Below are 20,045 nucleotides of genomic sequence, written 5' to 3'. Positions count from 1 at the left end.
GCTTCACTTCAGAGGTGGGTTTCACATATTCTTACCACTGGCTCGCTGATGTGCGCACACTCGCTTTGCGCTCGCGCACCATCTGTGTATGCCCACAACCTTCCGCGCATGCACTTGGCCTCAAAAATGTGGCTAAATAGGACAGTATTACGCCAGGGCAGATGGGTGGGGCGATGTTGTGGTCCGCCAGCAGCCTGCGGACCTGGCAGTGGAGTCGGACAGTGAGGAGGCTGGGGAGGACAATGGGCCAGGCCTGGAGTCAGGGGAAGGCCTGGATGAGGGCTCTGCATCAGAGGCAGAGATGGGGCCAGGGCTATCTGGGAGCGATGCACGGACTCCGGAGCCTCCAGAGGCAGACAGCAGAGAGACGGAGGAACAGGAGGAGCCTCTTCCTAGTGCACACATGCGAAAAGCTGCCAGAAGGCAAGAGCAGCTAAAGCAAAAAGGACGACTCAGGAGTAAGGCCAGGAGATGATTGGCCACTCCCATAAGGCTTAAAAGAGCAGCAACGAGCCATTGGGTTCTTTGTAGAAAAGCAATGTTGATTCCAGTGCTTCTTGCCAGCGTCTCTTGAATTTTGTGGGGGTTTTGCCAAGAAAAGTCTTTGGCAGGTTGCCAAAGACATCAAAGGTTGGTGATAAGGCCGACGGACCGGTTATTAAGAATTTTGTTTTGGACTAAGCTGAGAATGAATTAATTCTCAGCGGTTTTAATAAAATAAGTTTGTTGAGGACTGAATTGTGTTTGGTAATCACTACTTGGGCCTTGGTCACAACAGGCGGGCCCACCTGCAGTCACCGCTACCGCTTCACCCGAACCAGTTTGAACCGGCTGAATACCACCACTGCTTCAGTTCCAGAATGTCCCAACCAATGTGAACATTATAAAATATTGATAGTTGATTGTAGCTAATTAAAATTACTCAGACCTTTGACTCATTGAGTGCCAGTTTCGTGTAGTGGTTGAAGGTGCCAGGCTAGAAAACAGGAGATCATTAGGCATGGAGCCAACTAAGTGACTTTGGGCCAATGAATCTCTCTGAACCCTAGGAAGCAGGTAATGGCCACCACGGCCAAGAAAATGTTGCCCAAAAAATCCTGCAGGGATCTGCAGGTCGTCCATAGCAGTCATGACTGACCTGACAGAGAATTTAATTTTTGTCTCATTAATTTAATAGCAGTAAAATATGATTAATCCTAGATCCAACCTACCAGCCGGAATGTATAGATTCACGGTTTAAAATAATCCTATTTCACTTAGTGTCCTGTGTTATTTTATCTTAGTGTCCTGCGATAATCCTTCTGTTCTGGGAAATCCGGGTGGTTAAAAAAAAATACCAGAAGGATTGGTGCACCTGGAAAAGATTTTCAGCCTCACTCTCTCCCTGTGGTCTCAGCTTTCCTGTTCTACTTACATGCTGAGTTAATTTGAGGAAAACAAAAGTGGGATATGTGTGGAATGGCACTGAGATCCAATTGCAACCATCTCTAATCTTGCATCTATTGTCTAAACTTGGAGTGGGCATATTTTTACTCCAGAATAATGCTGTATATAAAAACACAATAGACATTTGGTGGGTTGGTGGTCAAGTTGCCAGAGAAAGAGAAGACATTCATTATGGTAAGATACTTGATTCCTTCCCCTTCCCTTCTGCATTATCCTTTTTCCCCACAAGCAATTTCCTTCCTTCCTTCCTTCCTTCCTTCCTTCCTTCCTTCCTTCCTTCCTTCCTTCCTTCCTTCCTTCTGCTATTGAATCATATAGGGTTCTTCAGGCTACCTTCTTGATTTTCATCTTCCTGAATGAATTAGAAATCACCAGGACTTCAATTTATACAGGAAGGATTTTACTTGTTCCTTGCTGTGAAGTAAATCTCTCACTTTTCACTGTGATAGCCAAAGTATGCATAGGTCCTAGGATGCTAGACAAGTTCTAGGCGTTGCTTTTGAATTAAAGAGGGTAAAGAATGTGTTTTATTGAATGCATTACAATGATCCTAAATATGAGAACAGCTTTACTGATATTGAGTGCATTGCAATCATTCTTAAAAATATTAGCTACAGCTGTAATGTAAAGATAGTATTTGGTAATGCTAATTTTAATTGAAAGAAAAATGCAACCTATCTCGTCTTACTACAAGAATGTGCTTTTGAGTAGCATGCCACATTGGTACGAACCAGACAAAGAGTGGGAGGAACAGCCTTCAGCCTTTGTGGTTGGTGTGGAGGGAATATTTGTGGTTTGTACTTTGTATTTCCCATTGTTTGGTCCCATCATAGACCTGCCTGCTTGACCTCTATCCAAAATTCAGATGGTTGTAATATCTATCTATCTATCTATTTATCTATCTATCTATCTATCTATCTATCTATCTATCTATCTATCTATTTTGTCAAGCATGTATTACATAACAGATATAAGTATAAACATGATTATAAATACATGAAATGGATACGAATAAATGGGGACATTATTGGTTCAATTGGTTCAATTTATATGCCGCCCTTCTCCAGAGACTCAGGGCGGCTTACAATGCTTTAAGCAATAGCCTTCATACTTTTGAATATACCTGCTTAATAGGGCTTTCGACCCCCCCTAAGCAGTGTTCTTTTTATACAAAGTCAGCTTATTGCTCCCACAATCCGGGTCCTCATTTTACCTATCTCGGAAGGATGGAAGGCTGAGTCAACCTTGAGCCTGGTGAGAATTGAACTTGCAGTAATTGCAGGCAGCTGGCAACTTAAGTGCTACTTTTAACAGCACTTAGTCCACTGCGCCACCAGGCTCAGTTAGGACATTAACTGAGGACAGGGACGGTAGGCACGCTGGTGCACTTATGTACGCTCCTTACAGACCTCTTAGGAATGGGGTGAGGTCAACAGTAGACAGTCTAAGGTTAAAGTTTTTGGGGTTTGGGGAAGAAACTACAGAATCAAGTAGTGCATTCCAGGCATTGACCACTCTGTTGCTGAAGTCGTATTTTCTGCGATCAAGTTTGGAGCAGTTTACCTTAAATTTGTATCTATTGTGTGCTCGTATATTGTTGTGGTTGAAGCTGAAGTAGTCATTGATAGGTAGGACATTGTAGCAGATAATTTTGTGCACTACGCTTAGGTCAGACCGAAGGTGGCATAGTTCTAAATTGTCTAAGCCCAAAATTTCAAGCCTGGTGGCATAAGATATTCTGTTGCGAGCAGAGGAGTGGAGGACTCTTCTTGTGAAATATCTCTGGACTCGCTCAGTTGTATTAATGTCCGATATGCAGTGCGGGTTCCAGTAATGTAGTGCATTACAATATTATCTGACTCTTTTGGGGGAAGGAAGTTAAAAGAAAAATGGAAAATGGTAAGCTTGAAGGAAGATTTTACAGAAGGTCATGAAGATGCCCCCCTAATTATTGTGAGAACTAGGATTAATAGTGCCCTACTGAACACATAGGGACATGGTGGCTATAGGAACATGGTGGCTCAGTGGCTAAGACACTGAGCTTGTCGATCGAAAGGTCGGCAATTCAGCGGTTCGAATCCCTAGTGCTGCGTAATGGGGTGAGCTCCTGTTACTTGTCCTAGCTTCTACCAACCTAGCAGTTTGAAAGCACGTAAAAAATGCAAGTAGAAAAATAGGGACCACCTTTGTTGGGAAGGTAATAGCGTTCTGTGCACCTTTGGCATTTAGTCATGCCGGCCCCATGACCACGGAGACGCCTTCGGACAGTGGCTTTGAAATGGAGATGAGCACCATCCCCTAGAGTCGGGAACAACTAGCATATATGTGTGAGGGGAACCTTTACTGAACACATCTCCAGATCGACCAGACTTATCACTGGCACAAAATCTGCAGTCTCTCTCATTACTAGTCACATTTAATTGGTTAGGTTGCCAAACAGGAGGTTTGGCAACCAAGATAGTTTTCTGATTTGAGCTTGAAGGAACAAAGTCTCCAGTAAAGGTAAAGCTGGGACAAGTAATGGGAGCTCACCCCGTTAGGCAGCACTAGGGATCCCCACCCTTACAGTCCCCCAAATCACCTAACCTCTGATGTGGAGATTCCCACAGACATGTATATGACTGTTAAAAATTTCATACTTAAAAGTAGTATTCTTTTCACGATATAGAAACCTGGTTTTTTTTTTTTAATTTGATTTGTATGCTGCCCTTCTCCGAAGACTCAGGGCGGCTTACAATGTGCTCAGCAATAGCCTTCATCCTTTTGTATATTTATACAAAGTCAGCTTATTGCCCCCACAAACTGGGTCCTCATTTCACCTACCTTAGAAAGGATGGAAGGCTGAGTCAACCTTGAGCCTTGGCGAGATTCGAACCCTGCAGTAATTGCAGGTAGCTGGTCTTAATAACCAGCTTAATAACAGGATGCCTTAAACCCCTGTACTACCAAGGCTGTTGCCTTATTCTGCATAACAGTAGGTCTTCTCCTGCAACTACAGTTTCCAATTGCAATGTGTTAAAAAGCACGGTCTTTGTTCTGATTAGTTACAAGCAAACATTATTTACTTGTACCTGATAACCACTTGCCTGGCTTCTGCATTTGGCTGATAAAAATATGAACCGTTCAAGCCCGGGAGATTGGCATCAGCAGCTGTTTCTTATCACATCATCACAGATGTCAGATGGGTGGAAATCAAAAGAAACAAGATCTCTTAAATATTGGCATCAAGGCTGTACAACCCTGTTCCTCTTGTGCTACCTTTGCTATTAATAGATATTCTACTTTTCTACCGGCAGATAAAAAAGAGGTGAGGCTTCAAATCATCGTCTTCGTTTAAAGACCCCATAATCCCTTGCGGGATGGAGTCTTGGGCAACTGAATGGATCTGAGTGTTTACTGGCCAGATGCCCTTCCTGTCACCAATCTGGAGATTGTTTCAGCAAATCTATTCTCATTGCACCCAGACAGAGAAATATCTGCATCTACCTAGGATCAAACTCACAGCCTCCTGATTATTGTAAGGCTTCAAATGCACAGTTGAATTCCTATCTTGACTTCTTGACGCCCTAAGCCCCACAACATCCCTATAGCAATAGCAATAGCAATAGCAATAGCACTTAGACTTATATACCGCTTCATAGTGCTTTTACAGCCCTCTCTAAGCGGTTTACAGAGTCAGCATATTGCCCCCAACAATCTGGGTCCTCATTTTACTCACCTCAGAAGGATGGAAGGCTGAGTCAACCTTGAGCCTGGTGAGATTTGAATTCCTGAACTGCAGCTAGTAGTCAGCTGAAGTAGCCTGCAGTACTGCACTCTAACCACTGCGCCACCTCTAATAGAAAGATAGCGTAGCAAAAATTTTAGACTTCTCAGTGGTTTAGTGTATCTTACTGCCAACCTTCACCTCCAAGTTGGTAGTATGTAGATAACAATATGCTGGCTTGCATGGTTGTGTCCATATGAGAAATGCTAGCTTGCACAGAAGAACTTGTGCAATAAAACTGGGTTTTGGCTGAATTTGTGGCATATTGGCCAAGCTGTTCCCAAACGGATAGGTCCTGTTCTCGCTGGTTGTGGAGAAGTTTGCATGTGGCAGAGATACACTTTCTCTATTCTACTGTGAAAACCTGAATGGGTCAAAGCCATGATGGACAGTGGAGGTCCATATCTCAAGGCCAATCTGGTAAACTGTCAGACCTGGAAGCCATCTTTTGCCTTGGAGCTTCAGGCCTTCCACATTTCCTACTGTGGGAAACTGGGAGGGGGGATTGTATGGAGCCAGGGTGATATATAGCCATAAAAACATTCTTTCTCAGAGAGTCAAGGACATCTTGCACCTGGAGGGTTGGAACTGGGAGGCATCTCCATTTGGGACGGTGCTTTGATTGGGCCATGTGATGGACTTGTGGGTGCTGGGCAGGGACTTGGACTTTCCTTTGGGTGGGGGAAAACGTGGAAGCTTTCAGATTCGGGTTTTCCCAGATGTGCCAACATGACATCTCTAATAAAATGGAACTTTGAGGAAACTCAAGCCTTGGAATCTTCTTTTGTTGGGGGTGTTACTTGGAACCCTGACATAAAGACTATTCCAAATGGAAGAGTATGTCTTGGAATGTAAAAAAGAGTTGGAAGGGAACTTCAAGGTCTTCTAGTCCAACCTGCTCAGGCAGGAAAACCCTAGACCTGTGATGGCGAACCTATGGCACGCGTGCCACAGGTGGCACGCGGAGCCATATTAGTGGGCATGCCAGCTCAGCTCTGGAGCGCATTCGCGTGCTGGCCAGCTGATTTTCGGGCCTTCTGGACCCACCAGAAGTAGGGAAATAGGCTGTTTCCTGCCTCTGGAGGGCCTGGGGGGGGGTGGGAAAGGCCCGTTTTTCTTTCTTACCTGTCTCCAGATCCTCTCTATTTATCTGGGAAGGGCAAAAACAGCCTTTCCCACTCCCTTGGAGGTCCTACGGAGGCTGAAAGGGCCCATTTCCCGACTCCTGGTGGGACAGGAAGTGACGTGTTTTGCTGTTCCCCAGCCTCCAGAGATTCTTAGAGAGGCTCCTAGAGACTCCTAGGGAGGCTCCTAGAGACTCCTAGGGAGGTTCTGGAGGCTGGGGACAGCAAAAAATGTCACTTCCTGTCCCACCGGGAGTTGGGAAATGGGCCATTTCAGGCCTTTGGAGGGCCTCCGAGAGAGGTGAGAAAGGCTGTTTTCGCCCTTCCCAGATAAATAGAGAGGATCTGGAACCAGGTAAGAAAGAAAAACGGGCCTACCAGGCCATCATGTGCCAGGAGCGGGGGGGCGTGTTGCATGCACATGCGCATGGGCACGTGTGCGTGACCCTCCCCCACCCCCTCCTGGCACACAATGGCAAAAAGGTTAGCCATCACTGCCCTAGACCATTCCAGACAAATGATTGTCCAATTTCTTCTTAAAAACCTCCAGTGTTGGAGCACCCATAACCTTTGGAAGCAAGTCAATGATAAAGAACATGAATTCATAAAGAAAACGAAAGATAATATAGAGAGGTATGGTGCATGAAGATGGCGATTATGTTTCTTTTTCTTTTTTAAATCTTATGCCTCTCATTCCTTTGCCTTATTTATCACTCCTTTCCTGTACTCTACATAACATTCTAAAGAGAAATAACTATGTAGATAGGTAAGTATGTTTGGATTATGACTGCCTAGATTAATGATGATGATCGTCTTCTGAAATACCTCTGAGAAGCATTAGAGGGAATTTAAAACAGTGGAAGGGAAATGGAGGGGGGGAGCAACCAGACCTAACCTCAAATAATGATAGCAATATCCTTAATGAAAGCAACTGAGATTGTCTACACATAAGAAACCGTGCAATTATGCTAAATGAACTCTGCAGAAAAGCTGTGCCCCATCCCTTACCTTTTTTATGATGTCTTTAAAAATGTATTAAAATTATGGAGGTTCAATAAGAGTAGCGTCATAATGGTTTACTGGAGACAAAGAGCTATGGTCAGAAATAATACAGCCATAATTATAAGGGATGGTCACTCACAAGACAGAGAAGAGCATGGGAAAATAATTGCAGACTACATAAATACACGTAGTCCTCGACTTACAACCATTCATTTAGCAACCATTCATTTAGCAACAATTCAAACCAGCGATCCTCTTTGACATTTGACATTTGAAAAAGAGGCCATCAGTGTCAAAACTGAACAGCCCTTTCTCAACAGAGGGAGAGATACGACATCATCTATCTCCAATCTACAACACAGTCCTTTCAATAGTTCCAAGAAGGGTCCACACCCATTTGCACCACTCAGGTGACCCTGATGACACAAATAAACCTCCAGGTGACCTTAACCACCCACTAAAAGAATGCAAATGAACAGCAGTCTGCAAGGAGTATAAATCAGTGGTGAAATCCAAATTTTTTTATTACCCGTTCTGTGAGCGTGGCTTGATGGGCGTGGCTTGATGGGTGGGGCAGGGGAAGGATACTGCAAAATCTCCATTCCCACCCCACTCCAGGGGAAGGATACTGCAAAATCCCCATTCCCTCCCCACTCCTGGGGGAAGGATATTGCAAAATCTCCATTCCCATCCCACTCTGGGGCCAGCCAGAGGTGGTATTTGCTGGTTCTTCGAACTACTCAAAATTTCCGCTACTGGGTCTCCGAACTACTCAACATTTCTGCTACCGGTTCTCAACTGCTCAAAATTTCCGCTATCGGTTCTCCAGAACCTGTCAGAACCTGCTGGATTTCACCCCTGGTATAAATCCTTCCATTCCCCACCATCCAGTCAGAGCTGAAGAAGCTTCTTGGATGAGAAGCGAAACGTCTTCAAAGAAAAACCAGAAAGTCCAGTTGCCTCTTGAAAAAAAGCACCTTTGGGACAGCCATGACCTGGATGACTGAGAACCTCCATAGACATATAGAAATGAATGTTCATTCTAGTGAACAGCTCTCTGCTTTCCAGAAAAACTGACGGATTTTTTTTCTCTCAAACATCCAGATCCTCCCACCTCACCCGAGTGCTCTGATGCCTAAAAAAATGCTGCAGAAAACTCAAAGCAAAACCTTCCAAAAGTCTTGAACACCCATCCGTCACTTCAGAGGAATCTGTTGTGACATCATAAACTGAGACACTCGGATTAGATTTATCATCTAATTATAGCAGAACTGGGGGGGGGAGAAGAACTACTTCTTTTTTTTCAAAAAATGATCAGAGGTATGGAATGCTGTCCATAAAAGGAAGGCATCAAACCATGGCAGCATATTGGATTAAAAAGGAATCCTGTGGGAGGGAAACTCCTAGGTACATTAATGGCATTTTTTCCTAAGCAGGCACAGAGAGGGTCTGCAAGCCACCAACTGCCTCTCAGAAATCTTGAATCTGGAGTTGCTGAGAATTGTAGTTTTCACAAGCCCCTGGACAGCCACAAATGGAAAAGGAATGCTTTTCAGTTCAGTTTTCAAAATAAAATGGTGAAATGCTGGGGGGGTGGAAATGTCGCAGCAGAGAAAAAGATCCACTGGATCAAATTCTACATGTTACTCTAGTCCGGTGTTTCTCAAGTCTTAGCAACTTTTAAGATGTGTGGACTTCAACTCCCATAATTCCTCACTTAGCAATGGACATTTTTTTTAAAAAAAAAATTGATTTATATGCCGCCCTTCTCCGGAGACTCAGGGCGGCTTACAGTGTGTTAAGCAATAGCCTTCATACTTTTGTATATTTTATACAAAGTCAGCTTATTGCCCCCACAAACTGGGTCCTCAATTTACCTACCTTAGAAAGGATGGAAGGCTGAGTCAACCTTGAGCCTGGCAAGATTCGAACTTACTAATTGCAGACAGCTGGAGTTAAATTACAATGCATTAGTCTGCTGAGCTATCCAGGCTCCTTTTGGGCACAGTTGTGATCATAAGTCAAGGCAGGGCTACCACCTGTAATTCCACTGCAAAAGATGTGGCAAGACAACTCCTTCAATGATCTATTCCAACAGTAATGCTTTGCTTTTGAGAAGTTGTTGGAGAATTCCGTCTTCCTCAAAGTTATTGGGAGAAAGTATTCTAACTTGGTGGAGAATTCTGAAATGCTATTTTTGCTTCTCTGTGAATACCTTTACAAAAGACACAACCTTTTTTGACTGGCAGAAAAATATATACTGGAGCTTAATTTTAAATATTTTTTTTAAAGTATGCAAAGTGAGCTGGAGGCTAATCGGTGCCATCTGAATTAATATTCATCATATAAAGGAAATTAAGTTTTGTCTTTTAATGATCTTTTTTTAAAACAATTGTCCGCCTCATTTGGAACCAACTTTGCATTGTGAGAGATGAAATTAAATCCTCCTTTTCTCCCAACTGGAATTAAAGATCTTTTTTTTAAAAAAAAAATCTGTATAATAAAAAGAGAGAGTAATTTTTTTAAAAAAAAAAGCAGAAACCAAACGGAAAAATGCATCAGAACATAAAATGTAGAAATGTTCAAATGTATGTTTGTAAATACATACGAGATCTTGAGAAATACATTTTTATCATTCATATTCAATGTTTTTGTCCAAAATTACACTTAGATCAAAATAATATATTACAAAAATATTTTAATATGGCCAAAATTTATCCTTAGATGGTAGGTTTTCCAAAAACAATGCCTTGTTCCAATTTTTCATTCAAAGAACTTTCCACACTTTTAAATGCCAAAGTATAATAAAATATGTATTTTATTTTTCCAATGTCATGTAATAAAAAATCTGGCAGCTGATAACAGGAACTGAATTGATTTCTTATGTTGCATCAATTTATATGCATTAAAGATAGAAGACAGTAAACTAACAGTCCTGATTCATTATGAAACGTTAGTTATTTTTTCCCTTTTTCTTCAGAAACTTCAAACTGACAGGATGGGAACTGATGCATCTTAGTATGTGTTATTTTTTTTAAAAAAGAATTGCACCAACAAAATTTAGAAATATAGTATAGTATAAATACTTTATTTATATATATAATATTATTTAGTTCTGTCTAATGTCACCCATGTATCATCTTCATGATATGTTGAATTACGGTACATTTTAAAAAGTTTCTATGTTAAGAAGAGTCCTTGTGAGATTCACATTGAATCTCAGATCCCCTTCGAAGTTTTAGACTGTCAAGAGAATCTGTCATGCCTTATTTAAAAAATGTTTCTGATACACCGAATTCCGTGTTATTCATTGAAGAAGACAACGTACCATTATAGCTCAAACCAAAACATTTTCTAAAATAATGATTCAACAATTTCGCTCCCACAGAGAGGGGCTCCTCCAGGTGCCGTCGGCCAAACAATGTCGGCTGTCGGCCCCTAGGGGGAGAGCCTTCCCTGTGGGGGCACCGACGATCTGGAATGAGCTCCCCCCAGAGATACAGAGGATTCCGGATCTGCGCACCTTCCGCCGCGAGTTGAAGACGTTTTTATTTCATCAATCTGGCCTCGCCTAAATCTTCTCCCTTTTAAGTGTAAATTTTAAATTTTTAAATTCTTAATGTATTTTAAAAAATGGGTATCTTAAATTATGGGTACTAATTCAGCCAAATTTATTTAGTTCATTTTATTTGATTTTAAATTTTGTATATCTATGTGTTTTATTTTATGGCTGTGCACCGCCCTGAGTCCTTCGGGAGTAGGGCGGTATAGAAATTCAATAAAATAAATAAATAAATAAATAAATAAATATGTTCAGTCATTTACATTTGTAATTCTGCCTTTCTTTTCCTTGTAGTAAACAAATTCACTTTGTGTTTATAAAGATAATAATAATAATAAAAAGATGGGGAGGAGAAAGATCATGAGCCAAGGGTTTTCAGATACTTTCCAAATTTCTGATATCTGCGACAGAGCAGAACAAGGAATGGCATCACTCTGGCATTTCAATATACAATATTATTGTATTATGCTCAAATGCTTCTGATGCACAATTGGATCCTTCTTGCCGACAAAAAAACAACCATTCTTATTCACTGGATTTTGCTTAACAGTCAAAAAACCGTCCTACGGATGGCTTGTTTTCTGCCAGAAATTGCCAGTTACTGGCCCATGAGTAGCCTGCTGCTCTTTTTCCAACAAAAAATAATTAAAAATAAAGGTAACGGTTCCCCTTGCACATATGTGCTAGTCGTTCCCAACTCTAGGGGGCAGTGTTCATCTCCGTTTCAAAGCTGAAGAGCCAGCGCTATCCGAAGACGTCTCCGTGGTCATGTGGCCGGCATGACTAAATGCCAAAGGCACACGGAACGCTGTTACCTTCCCACCAAAGGTGGTCCCTATTTTTCTACTTGCATTTTTTTTTTTACGTGCTTTCGAACTGCTAGGTTGGCAGAAGCTGGGACAAGTAATGGGAGCTCACCTCGTTAAAACACCATTATTGTTTTTTTCTATCCTTTGGTTGTTGTTTTTTTTAAAGAATTTGACGTCATTGACTATACATAGTCCTATTAAGCAACTGCCTTGTGCAGCAACTGTTTGCAGTTTGGCAGTTACAACGGCGATGAAAAAGTAACTTTGCATTTAGGACCTTTGCAGGTCACTGGAGTTGTTGAGTGAATCTGACTTCCCCATTGACTTTGCTTGAGAGAAGGTCGCAAAAATTGATCACATAACCCCGGGACACTGCAACCATCATATATATCAGGGGTGGGCAAATGTGGCCCTTTTACAACCTGTGGACTTCAACTCCCAGAATTCCTGAGACAGCTTGGCTGTCTCATTTGCCCACCCCTGATATATATGAATCAGTTGCCATGGGTCTGAATTTTGATCACATAACCATGGGGGATGGGGGTGCTACAATGATCGTAAGTGTGATTAAACAATCATAAGTCACTTTTTTCAGCGCCGTTGTAACTTTGAATGGTCACTAAACGAACTGTGGTAAGTCAAGAACTACCTGTACAGTATGTTTTTGTGTGTGTGTTTTTCTATTCAGCATCTGAGTTCTGAACTAATTCAGATTTTCTATGGCTTTGAATGGTAACCCTGATTTACATTTAGTGCTTATAGCTGTTCCTCTTTTTTTTTTCTTGACTCTCTGACCTGGAAAAAATGTAAAGAATTCTTGCAAGGAAAACCTAGCCTAAATCTTAAAAGAAAAGAAAACAAAACCTTTGGCCAAGATTGACTCAGCCTCTGGTTTTATCTTTGCAGGTTGATTTATTATTTTGGTGACTGGAAATTAAAAGTACTCTTAGAGACACATTTAATTTTGAAAAGGAGGAAAGAATTCTAGGGCTGATTCTACCCACAAGAGTGGGAAATTGCTGGCCTCATCCATTCCGATGATGATGATCAATTTGCATTTCACAAATATACAAGCCAGGATAACCTGGTAGTTATCCTTCTTTATTTGTCTCTAAGAGTTGTGAGATCAGATCAAATTGAGTAGAGAATATATGCTCTCCAAAATTGACATAATGTATATATTAATAAAATAATATTTTTAGAATAGAATAGAGTTCTTTATTGGCCAAGTGTGATTGGACACACAAGGAATTTGTCTTGGTGCCTACGCTCTCAGTGTACATAAAAGAAAAGATACATTCATCAAGAATCATAAGGTACAATACTTAATGATAGTCATAGGGAACAAATAAGCAATCAAATCATATTAGGAAACAGTCAATAGAAATCGTAAGGATACCAGCAACAAGGTTACAGTCATACAGTCATAAGTGGGAGGAGATGGGTGATGAGAAGATTAATAGTAATGCAGACTTAGTAACTAGTTTGACAGTTGAGGGAATTATTTGTTTAGCAGAGTGATGGCGTTTGGGAAAAAACTGTTCTTGTGCCTAGTTGTTCTGGTATGCTATAGCGTCGTTTGGAAGGTAGAAGTTGAAACAGTTTATGTCCAGGATGCGAGGGGTCTGTAAATATTTTCACAGCCCTCTTTTTGACTCGTGCAGTATACAGATCCTCAATGGAAGGCGGGTTGGTAGCAATTGTTTTTTCTGCAGTTCTAATTATCCTCTGAAGTCTGTGTCTGTCTTTTTGGGTTGCAGAACCAAACCAGACAGTTATAGAGGTGCAGTTGACAGACTCAATAATTCCTCTGCAGAACTCCTTGGGCAGTTTGAGCTTTCTGAGTTGGCGCCAAAAAAACATTCTTTGTTGTGCTTTTTTGATGATGTTTTTGATGTTAGGTGTCCATTTTAGGTCTTGAGATATGGTAGAACCTAGAAATTTGAAGGTCTCTACTGTTGATACTGTGTTGTCTAGTATTGTAAGAGGTGGTAGTATGGAAGGGTTTCTCCTAAAGTCCACCACAATTTCTACGGTTTTGAGTGTGTTCAGTTCCAGATTGTTCTGGTTGCACCATGAGGTTAGTTGTTCAACCTCCTGTCTGTATGCGGATTCATCATTGTCTCGAATGAGACCGATCCCTGTTGTGTCATCTGTGAACTTAGTAGTTAACAGATGGATCGTTTGAGATGCAGTCATTGGTATATAGAGAGAAGAGAAGTGGAGAGAGCACACAGCCTTGTGGGGCCCCTGTGCTAATTGTACAGGTATGTGATGTGATTTAAAATGTATTCAAGTAGAGAAAATTACTTGTTAACCTTCATGCAGATCAAATGGCACAGAAAATCTGTGTACTGGAGACTATGCACAGATTGACTTTCATGCACCCTTCAAAACATTATATTGTTACATTACATTGTTATTTGTAAACCACCCAGAGTCGTTTAGATGAGATAGGCAGGGTAGAAATTTGATAAGTAAATAAATAAAGTAAGCTGCTGAAAATAAATTCAGCCTTGGAAAATGAGAAACTGAAAAGACATTAATCATCATTCCTAGCCTACTGCCATCTAATGTCTAAACTATATAACTATGTTATCCACATCAAGGAGTTTCTGAATCACTACTACTAGCAGTGGAACAGTTAACGAGAACAATAATACATTAATTATGTTGGACTTAGAAACTAATTATGCAAACCACAATAGATATCAATAGGAAAAAAAATGCAAAATAGACATTATAAAGCTAGACTTCTCCAACTCCAATGGCAAAATGGAATATCAACTAGGTCACCACTTTATACTAAAAGAAATAAATAAACTAACACTTGTAAAACCTTCTAACACTAGATTAACTGTTAGTAATAGTGCTAATTATATCAAGTTATTAAGCAATGTGCTTCATCATGATAATAACTACATGAAGTTGGGATTTATGGAAAGTACTCTTGAGCTGCATTATATTTGATCATAGTTCTGGTTAGGGTACATGCTGTTAATTTTCTATTTTCTTATTTAATCCCTTCTATGTGGCACGTCAGAGTTAAAAGTAGAGTTGAGCTGTGATTGCATGACTATGGCCACAATCTTAATTGTTTTGATTTCCCTCCCCTCAAGAAATGACCTGGTTGAAACAAAATCAAACCAGTGTAGCAGGGACCTGTTAGTCCTTCAAGAGTAGGAAACTAAAGTCATGAATACTAATACTTTTGTTATAGGGCTGCAATAACAGAACCTTGCAAGTCTGAATGTGCCTCCCCCCCCCCTATCTTTGAAAGAATATAGAGGTCTGGTCTGAGATCCTTTCTCATTTTACAGTTCTGTCCAGTGGTGGGGTTCAAATAATTTAACAACCGGTTTTCTGCCCTAATGACCGGCTGGGTGGGCGTAGCCATGGTGGGTGTGGCCAGTGGGTGTGACAGGCAACACTCGGCCTCATGCATCCCCCTGGGAGCAAAAATGGGCCATGGGGGGGATGCGCCATCCCTCCGTGCCCTGTTTTGGGCCTAGGAGGCCTCCCTGCAGCCTCCTGGGAGCAAAAACGGACCATGGGGGGGCCGTGCCACCTCCCCGTGCCCTCTTTTGGGCCTAGGAGGCCTCCCTGCAGCCTCCTGGGAGTGAAAACGGGTTGTGGGGGGACCTGCCACACCTCCCCCCGCGCCCCTTTTTGGGCCTAGTAGGCCTCCCTGCACTTACCTGGGAGCCAAAATGGGACGTGTGGGGACTCTTGGAAGGAGCGTGGCGGGGAGGGGTGGGGCCAGCCAACAATTTAACTACCGGTTCACCTGAACTGGCCCGAACCAGCTGAATCCCACCACTGGTTCTGTCCCAGACTCAGATCCCTTTGATTTGACGAAAGTCTTGGTCATGGCTCTTCCTCCTATTCCTCAAGGTCAGGGGTGTCAAACTCGATTTCATTGAGGGCCACATCAGGATTGTGTTTGAACCCACGGGCCAGATCTAAGCAACCCATGGGCCAGATCCTGCCCCCAGGCCTTGAATTTGACACCTGTACTCAAAGTGATTCCTTCTGTTCATTACAAGACTATGGCAGGTATTAAGAGCTCCTCAGAAACGTCAAGGTGGTTTCTGTCTAATATGATTCTTCTTGTTTTTAATTCATAGGCTCCCAAAATGGCAAAGCAGAGGAAAGAAGAGGGCAGCGCCAATGTTTTGTCCATGTTTGAACAAAGCCAGATTCAGGAATTTAAGGAGGTACATTCCATTTGCTGCTTCATGATTTTAAATTAATTGTTTGGGAAGACAAAATAAAATGGAGCTCTTTCTTTCTTATATGGTCCGGTGGGGTGGAAATTGTATTATGGAGGACAAAGGAGCTTGGAGGGAGAGCTGGCATCTAATGTGGGCCACTTCCATTTTTGACGTGTGAATGGCGGAGAAAAAGGCTTACAAGTAGTCCTCATTTAATGTCTACTTGTTCTGCAGCTCAAAGTCATGGACAAATGGACAAGTCCTTGTAGTTCCACCGATTGCGACATCCCCACAGCCACACAATTGTGATTTTTGATATTTTTTGCCAACTTCCCACATGCAAAGTCAATGCCCTCAGGAAGTCAAAAGTTGCGATCGCGTGAGATCCTTACTTAACAATCTGTGTGGTCCTCACTTAAGGATGGCAAATTGAGTCTGCCAGAGTTGCAGTTGCTAAGTGACACAATCATGGGACACTATCCTTTATGACCGTGTTGCTTAACTGTGGCAGTTCTGGCCCCCCCAATTGCCATCATGATCCTACCTGTAATATTAGTGGTGGGTTGCCCCCAGTTCGCACTGGTTCTATAGAACCGGTAGTAAAACTGGCAGGAGGTTCCGCCCACTGACCCTGACATCATCAAAATGCTTCTGCACATGTGCAGAAGAGCGCGTGTGCACGCAAGTGAAGCAAGCGCGCATGCACGGCCCTGCTGCGAACTGGTAGTAAAGGTAAGTAGAACCCACCCCTGTGTAATGTCATTTATCCTGCACCCTGGAGGGAGGGAAGGACACAAAGAAGTCAAGGCTCTGTCCACAACCACACAGTTGAAGCCTTGTCCTGTGTATTTGTGATGTCTTTGCCTGTACAAAAAGACAAAACTTGGATCACACGGTTGCTACTACCAAGGGCTCTTGAAAACCAACCTAGCTCTGGAATAATAAGCTTAACATCCAGTAGAATGGGGGGTGGAGGGAAAGACAATTTGATGCTGCAAGTACATCTTATTTATGAAGCAGAGCAGATGGTTTACCGATAACTTGCAATTTTAAAAGAGCAGCAATTAAAGCTTTATTTGCTAAATCAAAGGGGTTTGATTGAAATTTGAAGTCTGCCATTCATGTGTGATGGACCGCAATTCCCAACGTATCCAGCCAACATGGATAATGGCCATGCTAGCTGGGGATAATATGAACTGCAGTGCAACACACCTGGGAAGCATCAAATGGGATTGGTTAAGATTGTGCGGAGATAATTGAAAAGGATTAAAAATCATTCCTGTTTGTGATGGTGGAGATTTTTAATATCATCCATCATGAGCATATTTAATATCATCCATCATCCATCTTTGGCTGCGAGACTACCCCCTCTCGCAGGCCTGGCCCTCTACACTATCGAGGGCCTACCTTAAAGATGGGTTTTGGGACCCCGAGAGGTGGCATGGGACGAGGAGGAGGGTGAGGGGCTTTTTATTAAAATTTTTAATGAAAATTTTAAGGGGACCCGGGAGGAGGGGAGGGGGCTGTAAAGATGGACCTGGGGGGGGTCCATATAGCCACTGAGCGGGGTGATAGGGGTCGTGAAAGGAAATTTGACCGGGGAGCAGGGGGGTGATAGGAAGGGCAGTGCAATTGAAATAACGAGTGGGACGGGCGCAGGGGGCCATATCATGTTCTGAGGGTGCGCATATGCTGTTTATGAACGATTGCGCACTCTGGCCTCCAATGTGCGACTCGCGGCTGATGTTATGTAATGCCAGGTCGGTTGTTAACAAAGCCCCCCCTCATTTGCGATCTTATCTTGGAGGGGGGTGCAGACCTGGCAGGTATTACGGAGACCTGGTTGGGCCAGGAGGGGGGTTCCCCCTCATTGAAATGTGCCTACCAGGTTTCTGTGCATTTCATCAGCCAAAGGCTCAGGGGAGGGGTGGGGGAATGGCGGCAATTATTAGGGAAAGTCTTTGTCCGAGGGAGACCACTGTTCCTCAGATAGCCGGATGTGAGTCCCTTTTTGTGAAGTGCCCCCGGAAATGCATAAGATCTCCGACCTCCGTGTATTTCGCTGTGCCCTCAAGACCCTGCTTTTCCGCCAGGCCGGGCTATCAATGTAATGATTTTTAAATTGGGTGTTTTAAATTTTTGGGGTTTTAAATCTGAAATTATTTAATAATTTTAATTATTTTTAACTGATGTCTGTCTTTGTGCTTTTAATAGGCTGTACACCGACCTGAGTCCTTCGGGAGAAGGGCGGTATAGAAATAAATTTATTTATTTACTTATTTATTTTATTTATCATCATCATCATCATCATCATCCTATTTATTCTGGCTAGACAATGTAATAGTTATTTAACCACTCAGGATATTCATTTTAAAAAGTAAAAATTATGCAAAGGAGTCTTTATTTATCATACAGTCTAGAAGGAGGATTATAAACAGAAGCCCAAACTGCAAAATAAATAAATAAATAAATAAACAATTGTGCAGCAATCTTTATGCAAAATATTTGAGGGCACTGTAGCAAGCATTTTTCACAGTTTCTACACCTGATCTCAAGTAAACTTTGAGATCTCAGGTGGGCTCCTATCCAGGGGTGGGCTTCAAAAATCTCAGCAACGGGTTCCCTGCCCTGTTGCTGAGTGGGCGTGGGCGTGGCCATGGTGGGCATGGCCTAGTCAGCCTCCTGCACCATGGGGGGAGGGGCGTTTTTCACCCTCCTCAGGCTCCGGCGGCTTTCCTGGAGCCTCGAGGAGGCCAGAAATGGCCCGTTTCCAGCCTTCCGGAACTTCTGAGAGGCCTGTTTTTCACCCTCCCAGAACCTCCACATGAGCCCTGTACATACCTGGCATCCAAAATGGGCTGTGTGAAGATTCTTGGGGGGGGGCAAGGAGGGGTGGGAGGGGCGGGGAGGGGTGGGCAGGGCCAGCCAGGCATGGGATTTGGGGATTCACTGAACTGGGCAGAATCCTAGCTAGAGGATCACCTAAACCTGTGCGAACCCCCAGCAGCCCACCCCTGGTCCTATCAGATTGCCTATACTTGCAGGGCCACATTGAAAAGGTGGAGTAGCAACTATCCGTATGAAATACTTTATACAGGGAGTCAGAGTTTGTTACACCTGTGGTAACGACTGGGATGCTTTATAGGTGTTCTCAAATTATGTCCACAACATAGCCTGGAATTCTGGTCATATCATTGCAGTCATAATTCAGGGTACCACATGACTGGACTCAATTCTATGAGTCATAAAGCAAGTCACCACAGTTGTTAAGTGAATCTCATGGTCATTAAGTGACTCCAACATATCCAATGGGGATGCCACTGGATGCCATTTTTTTCTGAAACATAAATCATCGTAAATCGCAGTGACATGACTAGACACCACTATAACCAGTTGTAAATGTAAGTCAGTTGCCAAGCGCCTGAAATGTGATCACAGGACTGGGGTGTGTGGGTAGGTTAAGAGTCTCAGTGGCATAGTGGTTAGAGTACAGTACTGCAGGCTACTTCTGCTGACTGCCGGCTGCCTGCAGTTCGAATCTCCCCAGGCTCAAGGTTGATCAGCCTTCCATCCTTCCAAGGTTGATGAAATGAGGACCCAGATTGTTGGGGGCCAAAGGCTGACTCTGTACACCGCTTAGAGAGGGCTGTAAAGGGCTATAAAGCACCGTGAAATGGTATATAAGTCTAACTGCTACTGCTATTAACAGAATAACAGAATTGGAAGTCTTCTAGTCCAACCCTCTGCTCAGGCAGGAAACCCTATACCATTTCGGATAAATGGTTGTCCAATCTCTTAAAAATCTCCAGTGTTGGAGCACCCACAACTTCTGGAGGCAAGTTGTTCCACTGATTTATTGTTCTAACTGTCAGGAGATTTCTCCTTAGTTCTAGGTTGCTTCTCTCCTTGATTAGTTTCCATCCATTGCTTCTTGCCCTGCCTTCAGGTTGGCAGCTATAACTTGGCAGACAAATCATAAGAAGCTTTTTAAAAGTCTGTCGTAACAATGAATGGTCATTAAACTTCAGAAGTTCCTGTCTTCTGATACAAAAGTTTGAAGAGCATCCAGGATCTGCTGGTTCTTTGTAGGATTCCAAATGTTGATTCATGTTTTGTTCCTCA

At 42.7% G+C, this 20,045-nt stretch overlaps 1 protein-coding gene across 2 annotated transcripts in view; it reads left to right on the top strand.

Moving 5' to 3' along the window:
- Positions 1-1,469: 1,469 nt before the first annotated feature.
- MYL10 (myosin light chain 10) overlaps positions 1,470-20,045 on the top strand; it is a 42,866-nt gene continuing 24,290 nt past the window's right edge. Inside the window, exons 1-2 of one of the 2 annotated variants that reach the window (XM_034421340.3) lie at positions 1,470-1,620; positions 15,837-15,926. In XM_034421340.3, coding sequence (XP_034277231.1) covers positions 1,618-1,620; positions 15,837-15,926 — 93 coding nt within the window. In that variant the 5' untranslated portion in view covers positions 1,470-1,617. Of the gene's footprint in view, positions 1,621-15,836; positions 15,927-20,045 lie in introns of those variants that run through there. The other variant, XM_060693270.2, reaches the window with a different exon arrangement.

This window comes from Pantherophis guttatus, chromosome 1 (genome assembly GCF_059756535.1).
Source record: "Pantherophis guttatus breed Tessera chromosome 1, ASM5975653v1, whole genome shotgun sequence".
Lineage (NCBI taxonomy): Eukaryota > Metazoa > Chordata > Lepidosauria > Squamata > Colubridae > Pantherophis > Pantherophis guttatus.
This window is presented reverse-complemented; position numbering and strand designations above follow the sequence as displayed.